Source organism: Sprattus sprattus (genome assembly GCF_963457725.1).
Source record: "Sprattus sprattus genome assembly, chromosome: 1".
Lineage (NCBI taxonomy): Eukaryota > Metazoa > Chordata > Actinopteri > Clupeiformes > Clupeidae > Sprattus > Sprattus sprattus.
The window spans coordinates 51,932,637-51,957,726 of NC_137920.1; the positions used below are offsets into that span (position 1 = coordinate 51,932,637).

The 25,090-nt window shown below is 45.3% G+C and overlaps 1 protein-coding gene across 1 annotated transcript in view; it reads right to left on the reverse strand.

The window, feature by feature from the left end:
- Window positions 1-2,000: 2,000 nt before the first annotated feature.
- zzef1 (zinc finger, ZZ-type with EF hand domain 1) overlaps window positions 2,001-25,090 on the reverse strand; it is a 44,301-nt gene continuing 21,211 nt past the window's right edge. Inside the window, exons 41-54 of the mRNA XM_080838977.1 lie at window positions 24,217-24,391; window positions 23,605-23,737; window positions 22,547-22,773; window positions 17,477-17,827; window positions 15,058-15,158; window positions 14,371-14,500; window positions 13,692-14,051; window positions 12,496-12,639; window positions 12,043-12,211; window positions 11,652-11,750; window positions 10,414-10,579; window positions 8,959-9,109; window positions 6,030-6,101; window positions 2,001-4,501 (exon numbers count right to left, since the gene is read on the reverse strand). Coding sequence (XP_080695103.1) covers window positions 4,418-4,501; window positions 6,030-6,101; window positions 8,959-9,109; window positions 10,414-10,579; window positions 11,652-11,750; window positions 12,043-12,211; window positions 12,496-12,639; window positions 13,692-14,051; window positions 14,371-14,500; window positions 15,058-15,158; window positions 17,477-17,827; window positions 22,547-22,773; window positions 23,605-23,737; window positions 24,217-24,391 — 2,362 coding nt within the window. The 3' untranslated portion in view covers window positions 2,001-4,417. The remainder of the gene's footprint in view (window positions 4,502-6,029; window positions 6,102-8,958; window positions 9,110-10,413; window positions 10,580-11,651; window positions 11,751-12,042; window positions 12,212-12,495; window positions 12,640-13,691; window positions 14,052-14,370; window positions 14,501-15,057; window positions 15,159-17,476; window positions 17,828-22,546; window positions 22,774-23,604; window positions 23,738-24,216; window positions 24,392-25,090) is intronic.

The window sequence follows — 25,090 nt, forward strand, 5'->3', positions numbered from 1 at the left end:
GACAGAGGTGCACTTTCTCCTATACTGCAACAAGTATGAAGACCTAAGACAGGTCTTCTTCCCCAAAATTGAAAACAAAATTGCAAATTTTAGAAATTTCACCGATGAGGACAAAATTATAATACTCCTTGGGGAAGGGCCATCAGCGGCTCTAGCAGCACAATATGTGTCAAAATGTGACAGCGTGAGGGTATCTATGTGTTAACTCACATCTATGTTCAACACACACACTTACTTCCACACACTCACCCACAGAAACCCACCCGGCACGCACACACACACACACACACACACACACACACACACACACACACACACACACACACACACACACACACACACACACACACACACACAAAGTCACTCTATCTATATGTTTGTATGTTGTAATATCTTTTTATATTACATATATGCTTTGTATTGAGCTTTGGCAATACTGTCTAAATGACATTCATGCTAATAAAGCAATCTTGAACTTGAACTTGAACTTGAAAGGAAGGAGGAGAGGGAGGGAAGGAGATTGAGGAAGTAGGGAATGGGGGAACACTGAGAGAGTAGGACAGAGACAGAATGAGAGAAGGTAGAGACAGGCTGTGGAAAGGCAGACACAGAGTTAGAGAGAGAAATAGAGATACAGAAAGGAAAGGAGGGGGATAGAGAGAGGGAGAGAGAGAGAGAGAGAACGAGAGATCACCTGAGGTAAAGCAGCACACAACCATTGAGCAGGTGAAGAATGAGTTTAATTCAAAGTGCAGACGAGGGCTCTGCCAAGACAAAAGCGGAGGGGGGTGAGGGAGACTGATTTATAAAAGGCAGGAGTCATTTGAAATGGGAGGGGGGGTCGGGGATGACTGCGGGAGAATACAACAGATGGCCCACCCTCCTCCTCAGAAGTAGAAGAGCGCTGAGGACGGGTAGGGAGCCATGGAGCTACAGCTCTGGGCGGGCGAGAGTCGTAAACACACACAGCCACTGGAAAGGAACAAACCGCACCTTACCTGTACCACACGCTGGGTGTAAGCTGTTGTGGAAATTGGCTCTCCCTATGGCTCTCTCCCTGGCACCCGGCTATGAGAATGGCCATCAGTAAGATCACACATAGGCCCAGAGTTACGGAAGCAAGTCTTTGATATTTGTTGATATTTGAGCTCATCATCCAGTCAAATTACAAATCTCGCTTCTGTGCCCCTAAAGCAGCATGTTAATTGGCTGGAACACCATAGGGCTCAGGCCAAGCCTCTTTGTGCATTTCCTACTGACAGAGCCAGGACTGTGCACGAGCTGGAACCTTTTGAGAGCACATGCTGGACATACAGCTAGAAGAAGGAGAGGAGAATTTCACTGACTTTGCTGAAAAGTGTAATTTTTTTACTCTCTTTTAAGAACAAATGCAAAACTGATACCTCATGCAAAATAGGGTGCATCACCTCTTCCAAATATGCTCCATAACATACCTCCCATGGAATCACTGTCCCATTATGCAACCCGTTGTGGTAGTACATGATATTTGTGCTACCAAAACTGAATCATCTGTTGCGTGAAAAATCATGATTCAATGTACCAGTGTTACCAAAGAGTTGGCGAAACACAATTTCATGCATGAATCAACATCAGCTACAAAGCACCATCTCCCTTTGAGTGTATCAGCGTTCCACCATCTCCCCCACCTTGTTGATAGTCTCCGCTGCTATTCTTGAGGGTGAGACACAGAGTGAGATGCGTCCCGATGGCCATTTCAGACTCTTAGTCATTGAGACCAAATGTGCTTTTGTCAACGTCAACACAAGGCCACCATTCACTCTCTATTTCCACCCCACCACACTATGCTACATGTGATGCTAATCCAGATATTATCATGGGAATCTAATTCAATGCTACAGTTGGATGTATATACTGCTATATAGTTTGCCCCCACTGGAAAATGTTCACATCAAGGAAAAACACCACAGCAGAGATTTGCACACCAAAGTTGTATTTTAATCAAAAAATTCAACCACAAATCAATTCAGGTATTCCATGACTTACCCAGTCACATCAACACAATAAATTAGCATTATTATGACTTCTTTTTCAAACTGAATAAAGGGCTGATATAAAAGGTTTACTCATTAATTACCCAATATTTATATGTGCAATTAACAATATTCACAAATATTTACATTCAAAAACAAAGTCAATTTCAACTTAATATCGACCAAAAGAAAAACAAAATAACAATTTACCAACTAAAGATAGAAAAGGTTTGAATGAATCAATAAACAGTTTTTCTTTAAAAATATAATTCATGAGAAGAATGACATGAGAATTAAATTAAGATTGCTTAATTTTTTTTTATCGTAGGCACATGGTTCATATCTGAGGCGCAGTTAAGGGGAACTCTATGGTGTGCTCCAACTGGCCACATCTGCGGCGCAGTTAAGGGGAACTCTATGGTGTGCCCCAAATGGTATACTGGGTGCCCAGCCACAGAAGCCAGGGGCCCTGTGGCATGGCAGACAGCCCTGACTGATTCTAGTGTAAACAAAACTGGCTGAGACTGAAAGGGTGGGTATATGTTTTACAGAGCTCTTCTCCTCCCCAGGATCTCCTGTCGGGTCTAATCTGCAGTGTACCAGGACCTTCACAGCATATATATACACACATATATATATATATGTGTGTGTGTGTGTGTGTGTGTGTACACTAAAGAGGAACCCTGGAGAGGAGTGTGGGTGCTAATTTTATGGGGTTACTTTTGACAATGAGTTTCTTTGGCATATATTCCTGTCGAAATCACTCTCTTCCCTCTAAAATCAAATTAAAATGGAAAAAAATAAATATCTTAATTCTGTGTGTGATGGTTAATTCCAATATACGAGCACTATGAGGTCTTGAAAAAAAAAGTGGTATTGGCATGAACCAATCCATGGTGAGATTGTATATTCAAAGACTACATTCTTGTCCATCCACCAAACATAGCAGACACTGAGCAATGAATAAAGTGATAGTTTCTCTGCAATATGACAGCCATGCAGTTAAATATATATATATATATATATTATATATATATATCATTTATATATATATATATAAAATAAATGAATGTTCTTGCCATTTCGTTGAACATTAAGACCTGCAATGTGACTGTCTCTCAAGTGACTGAGCACACACAATTAGTTTAGACAGCTCGAGCCAAGAACACACAGCTGAAAAAAATCCTGATACATGAATGGCAAAGTGTGACAGGTGCTGCAAGATGCCGGGTGTTGTGCGATGATATGCAAATGTGAAATAATTATTTCACAAATCGACCCGGGCACATCACATCATGCAAATGTGCTTGTGCACGAGTCTGCACTGGACGTGTGTCGAAAGACTGTGTGAAGGCTGTGCAGTGCTCATTTCACCCGAGGACGACACAGATACTTTGCTTCTTGAACAGCTACACTTACTATCCGTCACCCCCTGGAAGTTTCGTAAAAGTAACTAAGATCATTTTATGATGTTTTGCTGATCATTTATCAGTTCCGTGTTCTAGCGATTGTCTCTTCGGGTCCGTTGTGGAACAGACTTGGCGTTGGCTTGTGTTCAGCGGCTAAACCCCCCTGGCTGTCTTGGCATGGCACATCACAATCCATCCGGCTTTTCCCTCTTTTTTTAACTGCTGTGAGAGATCATTTTCAGCTCAATGTCCGCGCTGCGGATTCAAACTTCCGCAGATGAGAAACAGTCGCCCAAGGAGAGTCACGGGTTAAAAGGCAGGATGAAAATAAGTTTTGTTTGCACGAGTGCACTGAGAACCAGTCTTAGGCCAGCATGACTGATGAGGCTCCCGAGCGCTGCGTTTGGGTATTTTTAGGCAGCATGTCCACCAGGAGACACAGCAGAATGGAAAGACAGAATGAGGTAAAAAAAACAAAGAGGCAAGCAAGGTGACCTGCTTTTTGCAATGATCGATTGTCTCACCTAAGGTGGCTTGCTTTAAAAAAAAAAAAAAAAAAAGAAAAAGAACCACCCAGTGTGGCACTTTTGGCACACTACATGTGTGTTCAAATAAAAAAATTCAAGTAATACAGCTCAAAAAAGCAAAACAAAACTGAAGGACAGCACCCCCTCCCCCCGCTGATAAATCCACTGCATTTCACCTAAGGCAACAATTGTTGGGATCAGGAGGTCTTTGCTAGTAGTGATAATAACAACAATCACAATAACAAGAATGAAATAGAAAAATACATCCCTTATTACTTCCGTTATCAGACAGACAGACAATGGAAGTAGTTCCTTTTACAGGCAGGTTTCTCTGGAAGACATCAGGAGGGCTTTTCCCCTGCCACTAGCCCCCAATATTGCCTCCAAGTGTCCCAATGGGGACAGGAAGCTCTGTCCACCTCCGTCTCTGTCTCTGTCTCCAACGCCTTGGCTTTCTCCCTCATTCCCTTTAAGGAGAGGTGGTGCTGAGAAGTTTGGTGGATTTGTTTGGGTAATTGATGGCCAGGCTGATGGCAGCAATGTTCTTCAGTGCCTGCACATTAAAGAGAGAGAAAGAAAGAGAGAAAGAGAGAGAGAGAGAGAGAGAGAGAGAGAGAGAGAGAGAGAGAGAGAGAGAGAGAGAGAGAGAGAGAGAGAGAGGGAGGAAGAAAGAGAAGAAGAGATTGATATACGAGTGAGGGGGGAAAAAAGAGAGTCGAATTGGTCATATAGAGAGTGGGAGAAGAGCAGGTGGGGGTAGGGGGATTGGTTTATGCGACAGCGTCTCCAGTCATCCATCACAGTTTTACACCTCCTCTCAAACTCACTCTGCTCGCTCGCTCGCTCACACCCACCCACGCGTGCGTGACACACAGATGCACGCACACACAGACAGACACACACACACACACTCATGCAAGCTCGCCTCTTTCCTGTTGTTCACATGCACACGAACACATGGCCCTCAAACACACATGGTCACATGTCACACACACAAGCACACAAACACACACACATTCATATATTAGCCAGGCATCTCACACACAAAGACACACACAGACACAAACAGACACACACACACACACAGACAGACAGAGAGAGCACCTCACACACACACACACACACACACACACACACACACACACACACACACACACACACACACACACACACACACACACACACACACACACACACACACAGCAGGCATTGACAGGGGACAGCCAACATAGTCAAATCACAATACTGAGGTTGAAATGGAGCTCATTTTATCTAATGCCTTGATTTGCCCGTCACTACTAGTCTGTGCCCTGTTCTGAGTGATGTGCTTCTAAGTGTCACTGTGAGGCCTCAGTCTGTCTTTAAAGTATCACTGACCATGTTCCACTAACCTTATAGTCTGGTCACATATCATTCCGCCCCAGTGTCCCAATATCTGTACCTTTCAGAAATACCTTCCGTCTTTAATAACTATAGATAACTGCTCCTGGACACTCATTGCTAGCCTGTTGGTGTCCATCCGACAAGAGATGAGGCTCGATCTGCCATGCTTGCTGACAGCAGGTAATTAGGAAACACATTAGCTGAAAACAAGAGCGTGAGCTGTGCACAAACACTCAAACACACACACACGCACGCACGCACATGCACCATGCACACAGCCAATGCACTGTGACTAAGAGCAGGTGGGGACATCCACTGCACTGTGACTAAGAGCAGGTGGGGCTGGGGACACCAACTGCACTTTGATTAAGCAGCACCGACTCTTCACGGATGCCTTGTAAAGATGTCTACACTTAACTGCACTAAACCTTAGGCCACTTGGTCTGCTGTAGTGGACAACATGCTTGGAGCCGTTAAATATCAAACACACACACCTGTGCACAGACAGACAGACAGACAGACAGACAGACAGACAGACAGACAGACAGACAGACAGACAGACACAGACACACACACACACACACACACACACACACACACACACACACACACACACACACACACACACACACACACACACACACACACACACACACACACACACACACACACACACACACACACACAGTGAGAGCTACCTGGGCGGTGTGGTTGAGGAGCTGCTCCTTGGTGGTGAGGGCTAGCAGGTACTCCTGTAGGATGCCTTGTTCCTGCAGGGGACAGAGAGAGGACTCAGGCTAGGCAGCGCTGGCAACAGGCCACGGACAAGCAAGGAACACCAGCATCAGTGACAAACAAGACCTTGAGATGCACATCAAAAATGCTCTGACAAATTGTAATGCGAGTGCTACCGCGACCCGGTCGCGCACTCAATCTAATTTACCGACTCCTGCAAAGCACCATTGGAATATGGAAGTTTGCCCGAACAGCTATTTCACATCAATAATAATACATATTCTGGTGGTTTTGTGCACTGCTAACTCATAACTCAATAACTTAGTATTTTCCTACAAGCAGCATTGTCCTCAAGAAGAACAGGGCTTCATGTCATCCTTCTGCCCTTCTGTAAGCACGGTGTAAGCGCGTAAGCAGGCGCCAATTTAAGGGATTGTCAGCACGCTCCAAAACACACGGATAAGTAATCCAAGCGGCGGGTCGGGGAGCAGGGGTAAGCCCTGCAGGGCCTCAAATAGCGTGCCGCCACCGCCGGCCGCCAAGTAGAGGTATTTAGACAGTTAACGTCCTGTTGGAAACAGCCCCAGTGACGCAGAACAGCCCCGGCACTACTCCGGCCCTCTGAGTGTTTACACTGCCGTTCCATTCTAAGGGTGTTCGGTACATCAGGGAGTGCATTACCTGTGTCTGCACCCAAGCTCAGGTTCACAATATTTATACAAGCCCGCCGATAGCTAATACTCCTCAGCAAGACATATGACTGGTGGGGCGTTTCTAAATGACATGGAAATGTCTGGCTATGGTCGTATCGTCTGCGCAGGGGTTTGTTTGGACTAGATTGGGTAATTTGTTTTAAGGGAGGAAACCCAGGTAAACCCGGAGGGTCTGTTCTGGGATATCCAAGTTGGGAGAAAAGAGAAGTCCAAACAAAAAGGACTGGTGTTTAACTTTGCGGAATGCTGCTGCTCCTCTTCTTACATGTGCGTTACATAACAATGTGTTAAGTGTCAAATTGTTTTCATAGCACTTGACCATTAAATTGAAAAAAAAACACATTTGGCCCTCCTGTGTGTCCATCTCGGGGGTAATATTTACTTATACCTCTCTTACTGAAGCTGCCTGCAGGGTAAAGCCATCCTGGTGAGACAGCACCCTTTCTTCAGTGAAGAAATACATTTTAATGGCTGGCAAGATGCCAAGTAACATACTAGAAAGCTCTCCTGACTCACTCAAGACGAAAATTAAAAAAAGTGTGTGTGTGTGTGTGTGTGTGTGTGTGTGTGTTAGATAGAGGAAGAAAGAAAACAGTTGAGGGTGAGCATACACTATCGTGTACATTTTTTCAGGAAGTCAACGAAACAGTTTTACAACCTTTCCGGTTCTGCAACCGTCACATGTCAAGAGCCCACAGCGGCTCACACTCCGCTCTAGCAGTCGCATGGCGGGAGTGAGACGGCACAGCCTTTTTGCCAGGCACACTGGTGCCACCCCCAATCCTCTGCCAACCCGACGGTGTGGGGGGCATAGAGAGCTCAGCATGCGTTGGCTGCTAGTCTTTACTGCTGACAACACACGCTGCATATGAAGTGCAGGTGACAAGGGGTAGGTGGGTATGACCAGGGGCTGTTTTTGAGGTGAAAAAAGGCTATATAGATATTCTTGTGTAAGAATATTCAAACGAGGGGTGACAGAGTATATATGTGTGTGTGTGTGTGTTTGTGTGTGAGCAAAATATGAATTGATATACACTGCTCATGAACTACGTATTATCCTTGTTTTTCAGATATGGAGATGTATATACATGTGGATGCTGACATGGTGAAACAGTCAGGCTATATGTGATGTCACTTTGAAACTAGCCCTCCACTTTACTGTTAGCTGCACCAGCGCAGAGCTTTGGCAGTTGATGAGGTCTACTGTTGCCCCCTGGTGGTCATCACACAATTCACAACCTCTATCCCACAGGGAGGATTATGACGACAACATCCTCAGTAATAAGTCTAATCATGGTACACAGGCAGGATCAGAACCAAAGCTACCAAAGAGTTGTGTAGAGAGAAATGCTGTGGTTTCTACGCAGGAGCTACTGAAACAGACATCTGAACACATGCTTTCAAGGTGAGAGAAGTAGGGCATGGACCTGGATATGGACACGATTTCCTCATGAAGGGTGACTTTGAGAGTGACCTACTGGATGTCAAGGGTAACTATGTTCTCAGTCTGTCTCAGACTGCCTGAAGGACCCAGATGGCTGAGCTCAGATCAGTGGTGGATGAACAGGTGGGCGTCAGCATTACAGTGCTCCGTTTCTCAGCGGCGGCCAGACCCGTGTGACATGTGACATGTGACACACACACACACACACACACACACACACACACACACACACACACACACACACACACACACACACACACACAATTATCTCACAACGGCTCAACCCTCAATTGCACAACAAAGTCTGACGCCTCCCTCAAATGACATAGCCAGAATGTAAACATAAAATGTAAACATACACACACTAAAACAACCGCAGCCTCAACTGCAGGCAGGGCACTGTGTCCACTTCCAACACATCATTGCCTTGCCAAAACATGGAGTGCTCATTAGTAATGTAATGATGATAGCCCCATCATTCAGTGTCCTTAACTTATTGACTTTCATCTCGTGTTTTGTGCAGTGACTTGAAATGTCCCTGCAGCGCTTGTTTGTTCCTCTCTGCTGAGGCTGGAGCAGGCTGCAGGCCAGGAGTGGAGAGAAGAATGACCTATCATTCAAAGCCCTTAACCTAGTTTACCTCCATCTTGGATCTTGTGCAGTGACTTTAAAAACCCTACTCCAGCGAGACTAAAAAGTGGGTGGGGTGTGTGTGTGTGTGTGTGTGTGTCTCACCACGGCTTTGGCCTCGGCGATGAAGAAGAGCTCGGTGAGGGCGCGGTGCAGCGGGAGCAGCACGTTCACGCTGGTGGGGTCCCGACTGGCCGTGCTCTCCATGGAACTGAACAGCAGGAAGAGGGGCCGCAGCAGCGTCAGGTCGCAGGCCCTGTGTGCAGGAACACACACGCACACACACACACACACACACACACACACACACACGCGCAAACGCACACGCGCACACGCAAACACACAAACACACAAACACACACACACACACACACAAAACAGACGTATACACATTTGAGATAAACGGTGGAAACTTGGTTTTCATTTCCTGCACAGATTAATGTAACAACTAATTATTGTGTGTGTGTGTGCGTGTGTGCGTGTGTGTGCGTGTGTGTGTATGGAGAGGGGCAATCCTGGATGTTTATTCAACAAACACTATCGTTTCTATCAAACATTTTTTGCCTGAGCCACTTTCCCCCTCAACAGGCACCATCTATTATTCCATTCATTCGCTGGCGATGATGTCACTACAGAATTCTGGCCAGGCATGGGGATTCGGAAAATATGCAAACAGCCTCAGAGGCCTGCAGTTCTGTCTCCATGGCAACAATCAAGGGAAGAAGCCTCTAGATGGAGTTTTATGCAAATGTTGTGTAAATCAGTAGACATATCGCTCACACACGCAAACACACACACAAACACACAGGCACACACACACACACACACACTTTGCACTAGAGGGTTGGGTGTGTGGTACTCATCAGCCTTGTTGATCAGGTTGTGTTTAACCACAGCTATGCCTTGGTGTGGCAGAGGATACCGGAGTGTGTCGCCATTAAAGGCCTCTTCCATTTCTACAGCTGGACACACAGGTGGAGGCAGTCCATGATGGCAGTACATGCCAAAGGTGGCGTCTTAAAGTAACAAGAGGCTCTACCATCCGATAAGATTCCTAAGTTATCCCTTTAACAGATGCCAAAGTTATCCCTGTAGCTCACCCAAAGCAACTAGCAGAACAGGCATGGTTTACGCTTTGACAGTTTGTGTGTATTGTGTGGGTGTTCTGGAGGAGTCAAACCCATCGGTTTGGAGAAGCCAGTGCCTCGATTAACAGGATAAAAGACTTGAGCTGGGGAGTTATATAAATGGGTGAGCGAAGCGATAAGTGGAGCTTGGACACTTATGTCGTGAGCTATGACTGAGATGACCTTTGAAGTCAGACAGTTATTGCTCTCCTCAGAACTACTGGCTGTTAACAGCACGTGCTCGAGCACATTTGTCCCGGAGACGGAACGTTCTGTCAGGGCAAGAGGGCAGGAAGGGCATGTCAACATAGCTGCAGCTGGGGAAACGAACACAACTGTGAGAAAGAGAGAGAGGGGGGGGGGGGGAGGAGGGGCGAGAGGGAGGGAGAGAGAGAAATACAGTGAGGAGAGAGAGGGATAGAGACATGCTCACCACTGTGTGGGGCACTGCAGGATGCGCAGCAGCAGGTGGATGGCCTTCAGACGCTGGTTCCCGGTCTGCCGGCACCCCACGCCCACTTGCCACTCCCAGATGTCGGCCAGGGGCAGGTGGCTCAGCGCCTTCTCATCAGCCAGCATCTGCTTCAGGATCTCAAAGCCTGGGTGGGGCAGGAGGGGGGAGAGACAGACTTAGACGAGCACGCGAGGCCAGGGGATAACACATGAGCTGAGCATTCAGGAATCTACCACAATTTGAGACGAATGGCTTTGGGCCCAGATGAGGAGGAGAGGAGCGTTCACTGATTCTCGCATGTTTAAATAAAAGTATTAAAAAAACGCACTCTCAAGCTTGTCTCATTGCATATTTATTTTGACCAATTTATCCACGGATGCGTTTCGGCCTAAGCCATCAGTGTGTGTCTCCCATGTTTAAAGCCAGCAGGTGTGATTAGACGGGTCAGTGGTTTAAGTCAGTGCTTTAAAAGCTGACACTCAGGCTGGTATCCCACTGCAGGCCGGAGGTGTTGCTTTTTCCAGATGGGGAGGAGGAGGCCAACTATCCTTTCCGGTTAAAAATGACACCGCATTTGTTGAGAGTACTATTAGTATCGGCCAAAAAGGCCATGACAAGAAAATGGCTTCAGAAGGCCCCACCCACTGTAGATGACTGGATTGATGTGGTGTATGATATACATAATATGGAGAGAGTCACTTTCACACTGAGGACTCAATATGACAAGTTTTATGAAAATTGGTCAAGTTGGTTGTATTATGTGTTAGCAATAAGACCAGACTTGAGTAATTATAGTACTACAGGCTACTGCTCCTCCTCCTGATGTGGTTTTTGTTTAACTTCTGGATTTGAATTTGACTAACTCTTCTAAGATAAGAGATGTACATTTGGAACCTCCCCTGGTTCCTTTTTTGTATTTTTTTCCTACTTTGGTTTTACGTTTATGTCATGTTGTTTTGTTGTATATGTAAAATGGGAATACTTAATAAACAGTAAATTACAAAAAACAGGTGACGAGAAGGCAGATGCTGCCACAGTGCTCGATCACAAACATTTGCGCCCTCATACATTCATTATCACTCCACATGTGATGTTCAAACTTCTTCCATTTTTATCAGGGGACTTTATAATGAGGCATTCTTGCAAACAGCAAAGACAGACAAGAAAAAGAAAAGGCTGACTACAAAAAGAAAAATATAACAATAGAAGAAAAACACCTGTTTGGAAGCGTCCTCGATGCCCCCCTGTCACAGTGAACTTGTAGCCCCACTCCGTGTTGCTCATGTCAGAGACGAATCTATAGTGGAGGGTGTCCCCTGGAGGAGAAGGTCAACAGAACGCCAGTTACAAAAACACACACACACACAGACACACACACACAGACACACACACACAGAGCTCTGCCCACATAACAAACAATGGTCAACAATATAGGACAACTCTTGCAAACATAGCACACCCTGAACACAAACACAACCGCTATTGTATGTTATCAGAGTGTCTGCTTTGAGAGAAAAGCCTGACTGATGCTTAACAACTTAAATCAGACAAAAACGACAAAAACAAACAAGGGCATTAAGTCAAGTGAACGTTGACTCCTGGCCTCACCAGGGATCTCGAAGTCGGTCCACTTGTGGTGGGAGCCGCTGAAGTTGTGCATGTCCTGCAGGAAGTCCACACTGCTGGCCATGAGCAGCTCGTCACAGCCCTCCTCTGTGTGGCAGCGCGGGTCAAACTTCACCGACAGGTAGATGGCGCCGGGGATATGCACCTTATCCTGGTCACACAGAATAATGGATATGAATACGGTCAAAAAAATAGCATGGCCACATAGGAGTTTCACAGGCTCCACATGGATGCGTTTTCAATAGCAGGACAAGAGAACAAGAGTTGTGATCGATGTGCTTTTATGTCCTGTCTGCATTTGTTTAAATGGTATTGGTAGACTATCTTACAATAGATACAATAGAATACAACACAACAAGGTTCAAAAGGGGCTGGTAAGTTTACATTGGTATTTCCTCATCCAATGCAAAAGATGCCCATTCCTCAAAATCCTACCTGGAAGTTGGTGTCGTTGTCGTAGGGGTGCTTGGACTCCCGCACCTGCACGGCCATGCCGGGCTCTTCCATGAACTGACACGCCGTCAGGGACAGACTACCCAGCATGCTCTGGCTGCAGCCTTTTAGGACTTTCTGCAGGATCTGAAGGCGAGTCAGAGCAAGATATCAGGCTTCAGGCTCTGGGCTCAGCCTTGGCACAATTGGATTGTTTTGGCGCAATATAAATAAAATTGGTTTGAATTGAATTGAAGATGCAATGCAAAAACAAAGCAAAATAATACAAAACCAAAATGGAAAAGTTCTGGTTAATTGTAACACACACTCACTTTGGAATTTCTATCAAGGTTTCTTTGCCCAGTCAATGAAAGTCAATGAAAAATAAACAAAATATAAAACATGCATATTGTAAACAAAACTAAAACCAATTAATTATACCCAAACAGGTACTGACTCATTCCTTCATGCACAAACATGCCCACACACACACACAGATCCACACACACACCGACAGACCCACACACACACACACACACACACACACACACACACAGACAGACAGACAGACAGTCCCACCCAGACAGACTGACCCACACACACACACACACACTCCCACACTGACATACCAACACACACAGACAGACCCACACACACAGATCCACACACAGACAGACCCCCGCACAGACAGACCCCCGCACACACAGACCCACATACACACACACAGACACACACGCAGACAGACCCAGACCCAGACCCACACAGACCTACACACACACACAGTCAAACCTACACACACACAGTCAGACCCACACACACACACGCACACAGTCAGACCCACACCCACACACAGTCGAACCCACACACACACACACAGTCAGACCCACACCCACTCACACAGTCAGACCCACACCCACTCACACAGTCAGACCCACACACACACACACAGTCAGACCCACACCCACTCACACAGTCAGACCCACACCCACAGTCAGATCCACACACACACACGCACACAGTCAGACCCACACCCACACACAGTCGGACCCACACACACACACACAGTCAGACCCACACCCACTCACACAGTCAGACCCACACCCACACACACAGTCAGACCCACACACACACACAGTCAGATCCACACACACACACACACACAGTCAGACCCACACACACCCTCCCACCCCTAGACTCACCTTCTCCCACAGCGGCCTCTCCTCCAGCTGCATGAGCATGTCCAGGATGTAGGCCAGGTGAGACGCTCCGCTCAGCTCCAGGTCCTCCTCGCTGATGGGGGCGCCAGCGGGCCAGTCGGCCAGCAGCGAGGCCAGCACGTGGCGCGCGTACAGGATGGCGATGGCCTCGTTCACCTTCACCAGGTACTGGCGCACGGCCTTGTTGCTGCGCACGTCCAGTTCCTTGTGCAGCAGCGCCGAGCTCTTGGTGCGCCGCTGTTTGGCGTAGCTCAGCTGCAGGTCGCTCTCCGTGTTGGTGATGAGCTTCTGGGTGACCATGTTGCTCTCCTCCGTCGCCTTCTCGCAGCGGCTGGGCTTGGCCTGGGCCGAGAAGGAGGTGGACGAATGAAGGGCAGACTTACCATTGCAATTATGTTGTGGTTATGTTATTGTTACGTTTCAGTCGAAACTGCAGTCACGCTGGATTTAGCTTGTAGCCTTGTTACAGTTATAATATGTTTTACCTATTTAGCTGCTTAGTGCATTAGCTAAGTAAATAACATGAACAAAGTATTGGCTGTGTTGGACCTGTACGAGGGTACAGGTACAAAAAAAACCAATAGTGTTATAATGTGGTTGCTGCTTTGCACACAGTTTTGTTTTTTCCCCAATCAAGTTCCTTTTGTAATGTGCCACTCACCACACACGGCACCACAACCATGTCGGTGTCCACGGCCTTGGTGGTGACTGAGCGGGGGTTTTTGGAGGGCTGCCACTTCTGTGCCAGAGTGCGGATGGCCTCGTCTGTTTTGATCCTGTCTCCATCAAACCTTTAAATGAGACAAATAAAAGACATGCTAAATGGATTCATGTCCACAGCCATATATAGATATGACAAGGGACAGCAATCTTTTGAGACGGCAAAAGATAAATGTAGGAAACATGATTAACGTGTGTATTGGTTTGGGTTTGAGAATCTAGAATCTTGAAAATAAAACCATCAATTCAGGTTAAAAGGTGCAAGTCTGCGACTCTGGTGAAAGCATGTTGATATTTGAGCTCAGCAGTCAATCATTTTTAACCCTTCCCTTCCATCCTCCTGAGGCAATGTGTTGATTGGCTGGAATTGTTTATGGTTTCGTCCGAGCAACTGGGTTTGTTTTCCATGTACAGAGCAAGAACTGCGTACAAACACTGGGGTCATTTTGATCGCACACGCTGAATGGACAGCAAAAATGAGCCTATTGGATTAGAGTTGCAGACAGTGCCTTTAAATTTAGTTTATGCAAGATTGTTTTTTTGTGACATTAGAACCACAAAATGTGTTTCAATCAATGAGTATCTAACACACACACACACACACACACACACACACACACACACACACCTCTGCTGAACCTCCAGGAAGAATGAGTCAGTCCTCTTCATCTGCAGCTCATACATGGCCCTCAGGATGTGCAGCGGCGCATTCAAGGCATCATGGGTAATCTTTAGAGAAACAGACAACATGACAATGGTTTTGGGGCCACAAAAAAATACTTCTTAGACATGACCTTGTCCTTCATAACTTAAAAAATGACACACTTAGAATGCAATGAAGTTGTACATGAGGGCGTATCTCTTTAATAGTGTGAAATCCTAAAAGCACTGGTTCCAAAACTTTTCATTTTGACAATGAAAAAAAACTTCACCCACACCACCACAGTGAAAAGACTGAGGCACTCACATTTTAACTGTAATTGAAATCAAATTGGAGCATCTGTGCCAATAGCCAGCCCTTCTTCTAACACATAGGCTAAACAGTAGGCCCTGACCATATTATGTAAAGCACAAAGCAGGCTGTAAACTCATTACCAAATAGATTAGTTATTGGCTACTATTCTGTATTATGCTGTAATTTATGCTTCATAGGTCAACATTTCACCAGTAGCTGGTTCTTTAGCTCTCAATTCATTTTTCACCCACACTACGCTTTGTGAACCACTTCTTTATAAAAGAAGAATCTGCAAATCTGGTGAAAGGTTGCAGATAATTAAGTTCAATAGCCAATCAAATGACATCCCTCCCTTCCGTGCTCCTGAGGCAACGTGTTGATTGGATGGAATTGTTTTTGGCTCGACCTGAGACACTATGGGCCCTATTTTAACGATCAGAAGCGCAAGTAGGACAGCGCCAAACGCAAGTAGCTGTGTGGGCGGCTCTATGGCGCATTTGCGATTATAACGGCGGAAAAAACACACTTGCGCCCGGCGCAAATGTCAAATGGGTTGGTCCAAAGGAGGTTACTCAGCCATAGGTGTGGTTTGGGCGTAATATGCAATAAACCAATCAGAGCGTCATCTCACATACCCTTTAAGAGCGAGGAGCGCATATTCCATAGCGGCTTGTTATTATAATGGCGGAATTACCTGGAAGAAGACCGTGAGGCCACCAGAACGTGTGCTACCAGAAACAATCACAGCAATATTTTCCCATGCTTGTTTGGAGAAATGTCTCTACTTTTCATTTCTCGTTTGTATTTTTTCAGTTACTAGCATTCGTTTTTTGGTGGCAACATATTTGAAATAAAAATCACCAAAACATACTTTCCGATGTTTTGGGTTCACCCTCACTGAATCACTAGGTTATGTATGCATGGTAATAATATTGCACCCATCGGCACATGCAGTTCAACCTCACGTCTTCTAAAGTCCTCTATTCTATCCTCATTTATGTCATTGACACATCAATGATTCATGGCAATGTTGTGTAAAACACTGGGGGGGCACATATGTGAATATGGGTGCAGTCTATAGCGCCAAGGACGCCAGGGAACCCATACTTCTCCCAGAACGCCGCTTAGCCCTCTCTTGGCTGTCGGGTGTTACGGGAAATTTTATGAATTGCCCAGCATGTCGGACTAGACCTGACATAACTGCATGTATAGCCGAACTTATTGCAGACTGTGATAGGGACAGTGTGCGTCTGTCCCCAGCTCATCTGCCAGGAGATGGCAGACATCAGAACCGCCATTACAATTAACCTGAATCATTTGGGTCCATGTTTACGCTAGATGTATGCCTATTTTTTAAATATCTTGGATATGGATATCACAATGATTTCCTCATGTGGTAAATACTTTATTTTCCTTGTAATTATATATGGCTTGCCAATTGGTGTAAATCTCTCGTGTAGACAAGAGAAGTAAAGTGTAGCCTACTGTGCGGCCAAGCACGCGTCCTTAAAATAGCGTCTGAATACGCGCCACAGACTACAAAATGCGCCTCTGACATTAGACTAGGTTTTTCTGGTCAACGGTGCACTGTCGTTTTGAAACTGCAAGATACCACAAAGGAAGACTTGCGCCTGAGAAACGCCTTCTCTGTTCCGCCCCGCCCATGTCGGCGCAAGTTCATTTCGACGCGCGCCTCTGGAGGGAAAATCCCGCTGTGCGCCGGGTGCAAGATAGGAATGATACATGCGTCGGTGACAATGTCAATTGCGCTGGGTGCAAGATAGGGCCCTATAACTGTTTCCCATTCACACTGCCAGGGCTGGGTACGAACATCTGTGGGTTTTTTTTGAGCGCACACCGCAATCACAAAACGGACAGCTTGAGGATCGTGAGGAGCAATTCACTGAATTTGACAAAAAGTGTAATTTGAATAGTAGACTGCACCTTTAACTTGTCTTGCATCTACAATAAGGTAATGCTGTGTAGATATCCTGAATATTCCATCTATGAAATGGGAGATTAAATCTTACCCCTATCGCCCACAAAGGACATTTTCTTAATAAAAAAGTGTGGTGAGGCACCCTCTCTCTACCTGGAAGCAGATTTTGGTCTCCTCATCCAGGCCCTCCAGCGGGTCGGGCCGACCGGGGTCGTTGTCGTCGGCACAGCAGCTGGAGTGGTCCGAGTCTTGCTCCTTCTCGTGGTCCCGCTCCGTCTCCTCGTCCTCTTCCTCCTCCTCCCGGTCTCCGTCGCCCTCGGCGTCCGTGTCCTCGGCCATGGAGTGGATCTCGCGCTTGGACGAGTAGAGCATGATGGAGAGGATCTCCAGGTCGCGCAGCAGCCACATCTTGCTGAAGCCTGTGCCCTTGCTGCACTTGCGCACCAGCAGCTGGGTCAGGCCAGAGCCGTGGATGGCCTCCTGGGCCTGGGCCACACCATGCTTCTGAAGGTGGGGGAAACATAGGAGACAAGCGGTAAGGGCTTAAGTTCACCACAGGCTGTTTACTTTTAAGGCTCACGTTCACCACAGGCTGTTTACTGATAGGGCTCACGTTCACCAGAGGCTGTTTACTGTTAGGGCTCACGTTCACCACAGGCTGTTTACTGTTAGGGCTCACGTTCACCACAGGCTGTTTACTTTTAAGGCTCACGTTCACAACAGGCTGTTTACTGTAAGGGCTCACGTTCACCACAGGCTATAAATGAATCAATGGTTTCTTTAAAGGCTGAAAAGATTTCAATTTTCAACAAACAATGCCCTTCGCATCTTTTGTACAATATCTATCTACAGTGGGGAAAATAAGTATTTGAACCCCTTGCGATTTCACAAGTTTGGCCACTTGCAAAGAAATGTGTGATCTATAATTGTAATAATAGGTGTATATTAACAGTGAGAAACAGAATATCAACAAAAAAATCCAGAAAATGCATTTTATAACATTTATGACTTTATTTGCATTTGATGCAAAAAATAAGTATTTGAACCCCCAAAACTGACTGACAAAAATGACTTCGTACTTGGTGGAATAACCCTTATTGGCAAGCACAGACGTCAGACGTTTCTTATAGTTGGTCACCAGGTTTACAAACATCTCAGGAGGGATTTTGGTCCACTCCTCTTTGCAGATCCTCTCAAAATCTTTAAAGTTGTGTTTTTAATGGGAGGGAATGAGGGAATGAGGTTCAAGCCCAATATTCCACGTTACATGGCCCCATCCATAGTCCCCTTGATGCGGTGGAGTCGTCCTGTACCCTTGGCAGAGAAACAGCCCCAAAGCATAATGTTTCCACCTCCATGCTTGATGGTGGGTATGATGTACTCTTTGGGTCATATTCAGCATTCCCCCCCTGTCAAACACAGCAAGTCGAGTTGATGCCAAAGAGCTTGATTTTGGTATCATCTGACCACATTCTGTCTCCCAATCCTCCCTAGAATCATTCAAGTGTGCAATGGTAAACTTCAGATGGCCCTGTACATGCGCTTCCTTGAGCAGGGGGACCTTGTGAGTGCTGCAGTACTTCAAAAAATTACGGCGTGGTGTGTTGCCAATGGTTTTCTTGGTGACTCTGGTCCCAGCTGCCTTGAGATCATTCACAAGCTCCCCCTGTGTAGTTCTGGGATTATTCTGCACCTTTCGAATGATCACTGATTCCGCACCAGGGGATATCTTGCATGGAGCCCCAGACCTAGAGCGGGTGCCGGTGTTTGGTGTTGCATCCATTTATGAATAATCGCACCAATAGTTATCTGCTTCTCACCACGCTGCTTGCAAGTGGTTTTGTAGCCCATTCCAGCCTTGTGCAGGTCTACAATCTTATCTCTGACGTCCTTGGACAGCTCTTTGATCTTGCCCATGGTGGTGAGGTTGAAGGTGTGAAGTATGATTCTTTGGACAGGTTTCTTTTATACAGGTCACCAGTTGAGATCAGGTATACCTTGTTAGACCTAATGAGGACTAATCTATGTGCTTTTTGGGCACATAACTGGCCATTGGGAGCCAGAATTCTTGCTGTTTGCTTGGGGGTTCAAATACTTATTTTTTGCATCAAATAAAGTCATTAATCTTTTAAAATGCAGTTTTCTGGACTTTCTTGTTGATATTCTGTTTCTCACTGTTAAAATACACCTACCATTAAAATTCTAGATCACATATTTCTTTGCAAGTGGCAAACTTGCGAAGTCGGCAGGGGTTCAAATACTTATTTTCCCCACTGTATAAATCCAGAAATCTCTGTGTGTCTGTCTGTCAGTCTAGGTCGTATCTCCGGTAGTTACGTTAGTTATGAGATTTCGCATGTAGCTTACACATGTCATGAACCTGTTGTAGGTGAAACCGGGGTTGTTACATTAGTTTAATTAAATCAGTCTCATAAAATGTAATAATCATTAAATTTAGTATTTAATATTTTATAATTAAATTACTAAATTTAATGGAAAGCTCTAGTTGTACCACTATGCTACAGTCTAAGTATGGTACCACAATACTATCGTACTACAATATCACTACAAAGTCTATAACACTTCATGGAACAACCAGAGAAGTGAAGGCAATTGGAATTCTTGATTGGCGGAAAATGGCTTTCAGTGGAATATTGGAACAACAACAGACAAGACAATTGTTTAAGTCTAAATAAACAATTTATTAAAGGTAACAGACAGTAATTAATGGCTAATACTAATCACATAAACAACTGAGTATAACAATGAAACAAGGCACGAAGTGGAGTTGGGATTTCAGAGGAGGGGCATGAGAGCCTGCTCGTCCGTGTGTGTGTGTTTGTGCGTGCGTGCGTGCGCAGGTATGCCCGGTTACGCGCTAAGTGGAGAGAGGGGGAGTGAGAGAGGAGCTATGTGGTAAAGATGATAAAAGCTGTGAGCGACCGTGAAGTGAAGAGTGCGCTAGCCCTAAATTCAGGAGATAAGGCTGCGGATCCGAGACCTAAACTCATATGTTTTTAAGGGCACCACCCTAGTAGGGGGAAGGGGTACAGGGTAAAGAATGCCTGAACAAAGGGATTCTTGTCCTAAGGACTAAATCCAAGCTGCCTTAATTCAAAACAAGATATTCAACAACACTTAACTCGCGATGTGGACGTGTATATGTTCAGACGATGATTGAGGGATTTAGAGAGAGAGAGAAAAGGTGCATGCACGTTTCTAACAAGTTAGCGAAGGTAAAAACAAACGCAAGATATAGCACGGTTATAAACCATGCACTGTGAATTTCAAAGTAAGCATTTAAATCATGAATGAAATAAAACAACAATACTTTCACACGTATATTAACACACATATAAGACTAATCTCTGCCCAGATGTCAGCCTTACTGTGAAGAACGCTCTTGCTAAGCATTCAACGGTGTTTTGCGGAATCCTTGGAACATCCTTGGCCTTGTCAGGTGAATTCGCGGAGGCCTTGCTGGAGGTCCGATGGTTTAGAAGGATGTAAAGTTCTGTCGACTTGGAGAAACGAATAAGGGAAGCCGGTCGCCTTATCCTACTCAGAATACTGCTGGGCTGCAGTAATATACTATCGGTATAACTTGGTTGCAACTAGACGCGTCAAAGTATTTTCTTAACTTCGGCCAAAAGTTCAATACGACTGTCGTGCGTTGTCCTTTGTTCTGCAGAGAGAGGGTATCTCTTAATTGAATGATGTTCACGTGTGTGAAACCACAGCCAGAGAGAAAGATTTGGGGGGTAATCACTGTTTTAAAGGGCAAAATGCGTCACCCTTTTTATGACTTTGATGTGACCAATTGCGAGGTCACTGACTGTTGGTAAGGATTGAAATGTGATAAGGGAATTGTGGGTAATGGAGTCTATGGTGTCTCATTCACTTACACTGTGCATCCCTGATTTTTAAGATTTCTGAATTCATAGTTCGCGAGATATTTGTATTTTATCGTTTGCCGTAGGCACTATGGGTTATCGTTTGCCGTAGGCACTATGGGTAGTGAGGCACTATGGGTAGTGTAGTCATTCAGAGAAAGAGGGGCGAACCTGCGCGACGTGAATGAAGTTATAGTCATAGAACAGTCGTGTGGTTAGCCTAGACCACTGACCATGCGTTCATGCATCTACTGACGCAATGAGAGAGGTTTTCCGATGTATTAGTGTCCGATGTATCTGTTGTAATTTGTGTGTACTTTGTTTTCTCATTATTGCAATATTATAAACCTCAGTCTGCATTTACCCTGGCTGGGAGAGGCTGTCATTCCGAAGATACTGTGTGTGATCGCCTTTGCTCTGTGTTCATTAAACCTGTCAGAGTGTATGAATAAACGGCTGGGTGCCAATCAAAATCACAACGCAAGAGTGGAGTACTAGACCGCTACAAATGGTAGCTTATATTGATAAGCCTCGGAGGCTTTCAGATTGTCCATTGCTTTCCCATCTGTTGCTATGGAGTCCACGAAATACGCGCAAATCTCGATGTAAGTTATGTTGGGCCACGTCAGCATGTTATCCTCCCAGTTCAGCACTGAATTCGGGTGGGGGATAGTAACGCCATCTCCAGTCAGAGTATTTAAACTGTGTTCCCATTGTAAGGACATTACTAGCTTACGATCTGTCTGAGAGTGGGCTGTCAAAGCTAGCATCATCGAAGTCATACAGTACAGTACATACATTCAATAAAATGAACCTACATTTGAGTCCAACTGCATGACCATTCTTACCCTACACTTACCCTTACAATAAAGAAGTGATCCTATTTCAACCATAACTTCATTTTAAATAATTTCTTTCTTTATGACATTTAGTTTATATACTTTGACATCTATATTCAACTGCATCCACTACATAATCTCAAACTTTATTTGTTGGTATATCTCCAAAAAGGCTATACAACATTAAAACATTTAATGAAAAGGAAACATGCATCACAATAATACTTCAGTGTAACCTGTACCTATGTGGAGTGCAAATATGTCTTGCTATTACACTACCCAACAGCTACACCTACGTCTGCTAACACTACAGAATGCATAATTCCTACGGGCACTGCACTAGTTATGTGTAATATCGATATGACTATGCATAAAAAATGAAGAACACATCTCGGGTTCAGCATATCTGTGTGTGTGTGTGTGTGTGTTTGTGGTGTGTGTCCGTGTGTGTGTTTGTGGTCTGTGCGCATGTGTGTGGTGTGTTGGGTCACCTTGAGGGTGTTGTAGAGGCCCTTGAGGGCCAAGGAGAGGACCCAGGTGGCCTCCACGGCGTCCGCGGCACTGCTGTCCACTCCGGTCTGGAGCAGGTGACTGATGATGGCGATGAAGTTGTGGAGGTAGCGGGACAGGTGGGCGGAGGTGGGGGTCAGGACAGGGCTGTCGCTGTAGAAGTCGCTGCTGCTGCAGTCATGCTGCTGGACGAGCTGGTAGTCTTTCACTGTGGCAGGAGGAAAAAAGCAACAGAGAAACTGAGTGATGAAGGTACAGCAAAAAGAAGAGCACCTAGCACACTTTAATGCTTTACGTTGTATTTATGTTTGGTAATGTATAATATTTATATGCATTAATGTTTTAACATTATTATTTATATACATTAATGTTTTAACAGTTTTGCCCATTTAGCGAATGCTTTTAGCTTTCAGATGGATGGTATAAAGTGGCATTATGCAGTAATTGTACTTCAGGGTTAGGGTTCCGATAAGCAGTTTTACCTTAAAATAACAACTTTAAAAAATTGGGGCGCTACAACTTTTAATATGGAGAATTGGTTCCCTGCCATTGCCATATCAGGGTCTGTAGGCATATTACTGCTAAAACTAGGTTTGCCTGAAGTCGCCCGTTTTCTACTGTCTGCCGAACTAGTAAGTAGCTTATTTGCCGTCATGCTTTGTCTTGCGTTGCACTTGCTTGATGTTTGACTGTGTTAGGACAGTTGTTGACTAACCAGTTTGTCATAGTGTCAAAGTAAGCACATTTCAAGAGGTTTAGCTAGTTTTAGCCGCTAGCATCTCATTAGCGATTAGCAATTGTTCCGTTATGCTGCTTTAAGTATGTTACATTCCTGGGAGTCTCAGGACTATTACAGCACCAGCTCTGTCAACAGGGCTACAGGAGTGTGTTATATTAGCATGATTAGAATCCTCCATTTTAACCCAGTGCTACAGGTGAAATATAGGGATGTTTGGATGTAGGGATACACAGATATAAAAATGGCTACACGTCACTTGGACGCAACACTGCTATGAACTGCTCCATTCTCTCAACTCACCTGTTCGTCTTTTGCGGGTCTTCACGTCCACCACAGCTGCCCTGTTCTTCTCGGTGAAGTGCTTCAGCAGGATCATGTTGTGCTGTTCGTTGGCGTTGTCGATGAACACTGACTGAGTTCCCATACACAGAACCTGTAATCACGATGGCAAAAAGGTGGAAACGACATTAAAGCTCAGGAAACAAAAAATCTACCTAGACATACACACACCATACGGCAACCTCTGGCTGCTACTAAGCTATACAAAGTTGTCAGTAATGCGTGAATATTCTTAATGCGGAACACTGACATATCAGTGAGCAGCTTTTCATTTCGGTAAAAAAAAGGTAAACTTTGATAACAACAACAGGTTGTTAGAGAAAGAAAGAGATTACACACCAAAACGCCTCTTTAAACTAACAAGCATCTTGTGAGAGTACATGCCATTGGCACACATGTGATCAAAGAAGTTTGTGAACGTAAAGTCTATCAGTGAACGATCCACATTCAATCCCACCCATGACGTCTATTTTCTTTTATGCTGCAGTGTTGGCTGTCCCACGACTCCTCTGCCGTCAACAGAGGGCCCAATGTGGCATGGAGCAGCTGGTGGAGGGTGGGGGGGGCTCATACCTCAGGGAAGCCCACTAGCACCAGCAGGGTGAAGAGGTTAGTGCGTTTGAGCTGCTTGGGGAGCTGCTCCACGCAGTGGTCCGTGAAGCCTCCGAGGACGCTGGACCACTGGGTACAGATGTTCAGGTTGCGCAAGATGTCAGCCACTGTGCACGCCCAGTCCAGACCGATGCGGCTGCAGGGGAAATGGACACAAACACAAACACAAGAGCAAGAGCAAGATCATACCTCTGAATGTATCAAAATAACCACATTTACCACAACCTTACATTTGCTTGGTGGTGTTAGATAAAGGCGTTTTCATAACTTCACATAAAATTATTACATCTCAACAACCACCTGCAAGATAGTTTGCATAGCACTAGGCCACAGCCATCAAGGTGCCACCTGGCCTTTTGTCTATGTTGATGGGCCATCAGACCTGGTTCCTGGCTTTTGTGTGTCTTCGAGCCAGAGCTCGAGCCAGAGCTATTAGACTCAGCCATGACAAGATGACTGAAGCAGACATTAGCATCCATATGGCCCTACCTGTTCATAGGTTTGTTCTAAGCTAGACATCCCCTTTTTGACCTCAAGACACACCTATTCCCTCCCCTAAACCCATAAATTAATTCTACAGTATAAATGTATGTACAATCAGGGCCGGATTAAGACATTTTGAGGCCTGGGGCTAATTACCAGGATGAGGCCCCTATATCGCCCCAACGCACATCATGACACGCACACAAACCCACGCCAGGTGCACTGACACATCAGTCCACAGAACCACTCTATAAATATGATCAGTTTAAAGCCAAGGATAAAATGTATGTGTGTAGTAAACTACACTGTAGACAATAATAAACCAATAATGTAAATGTATACATATTTCCAT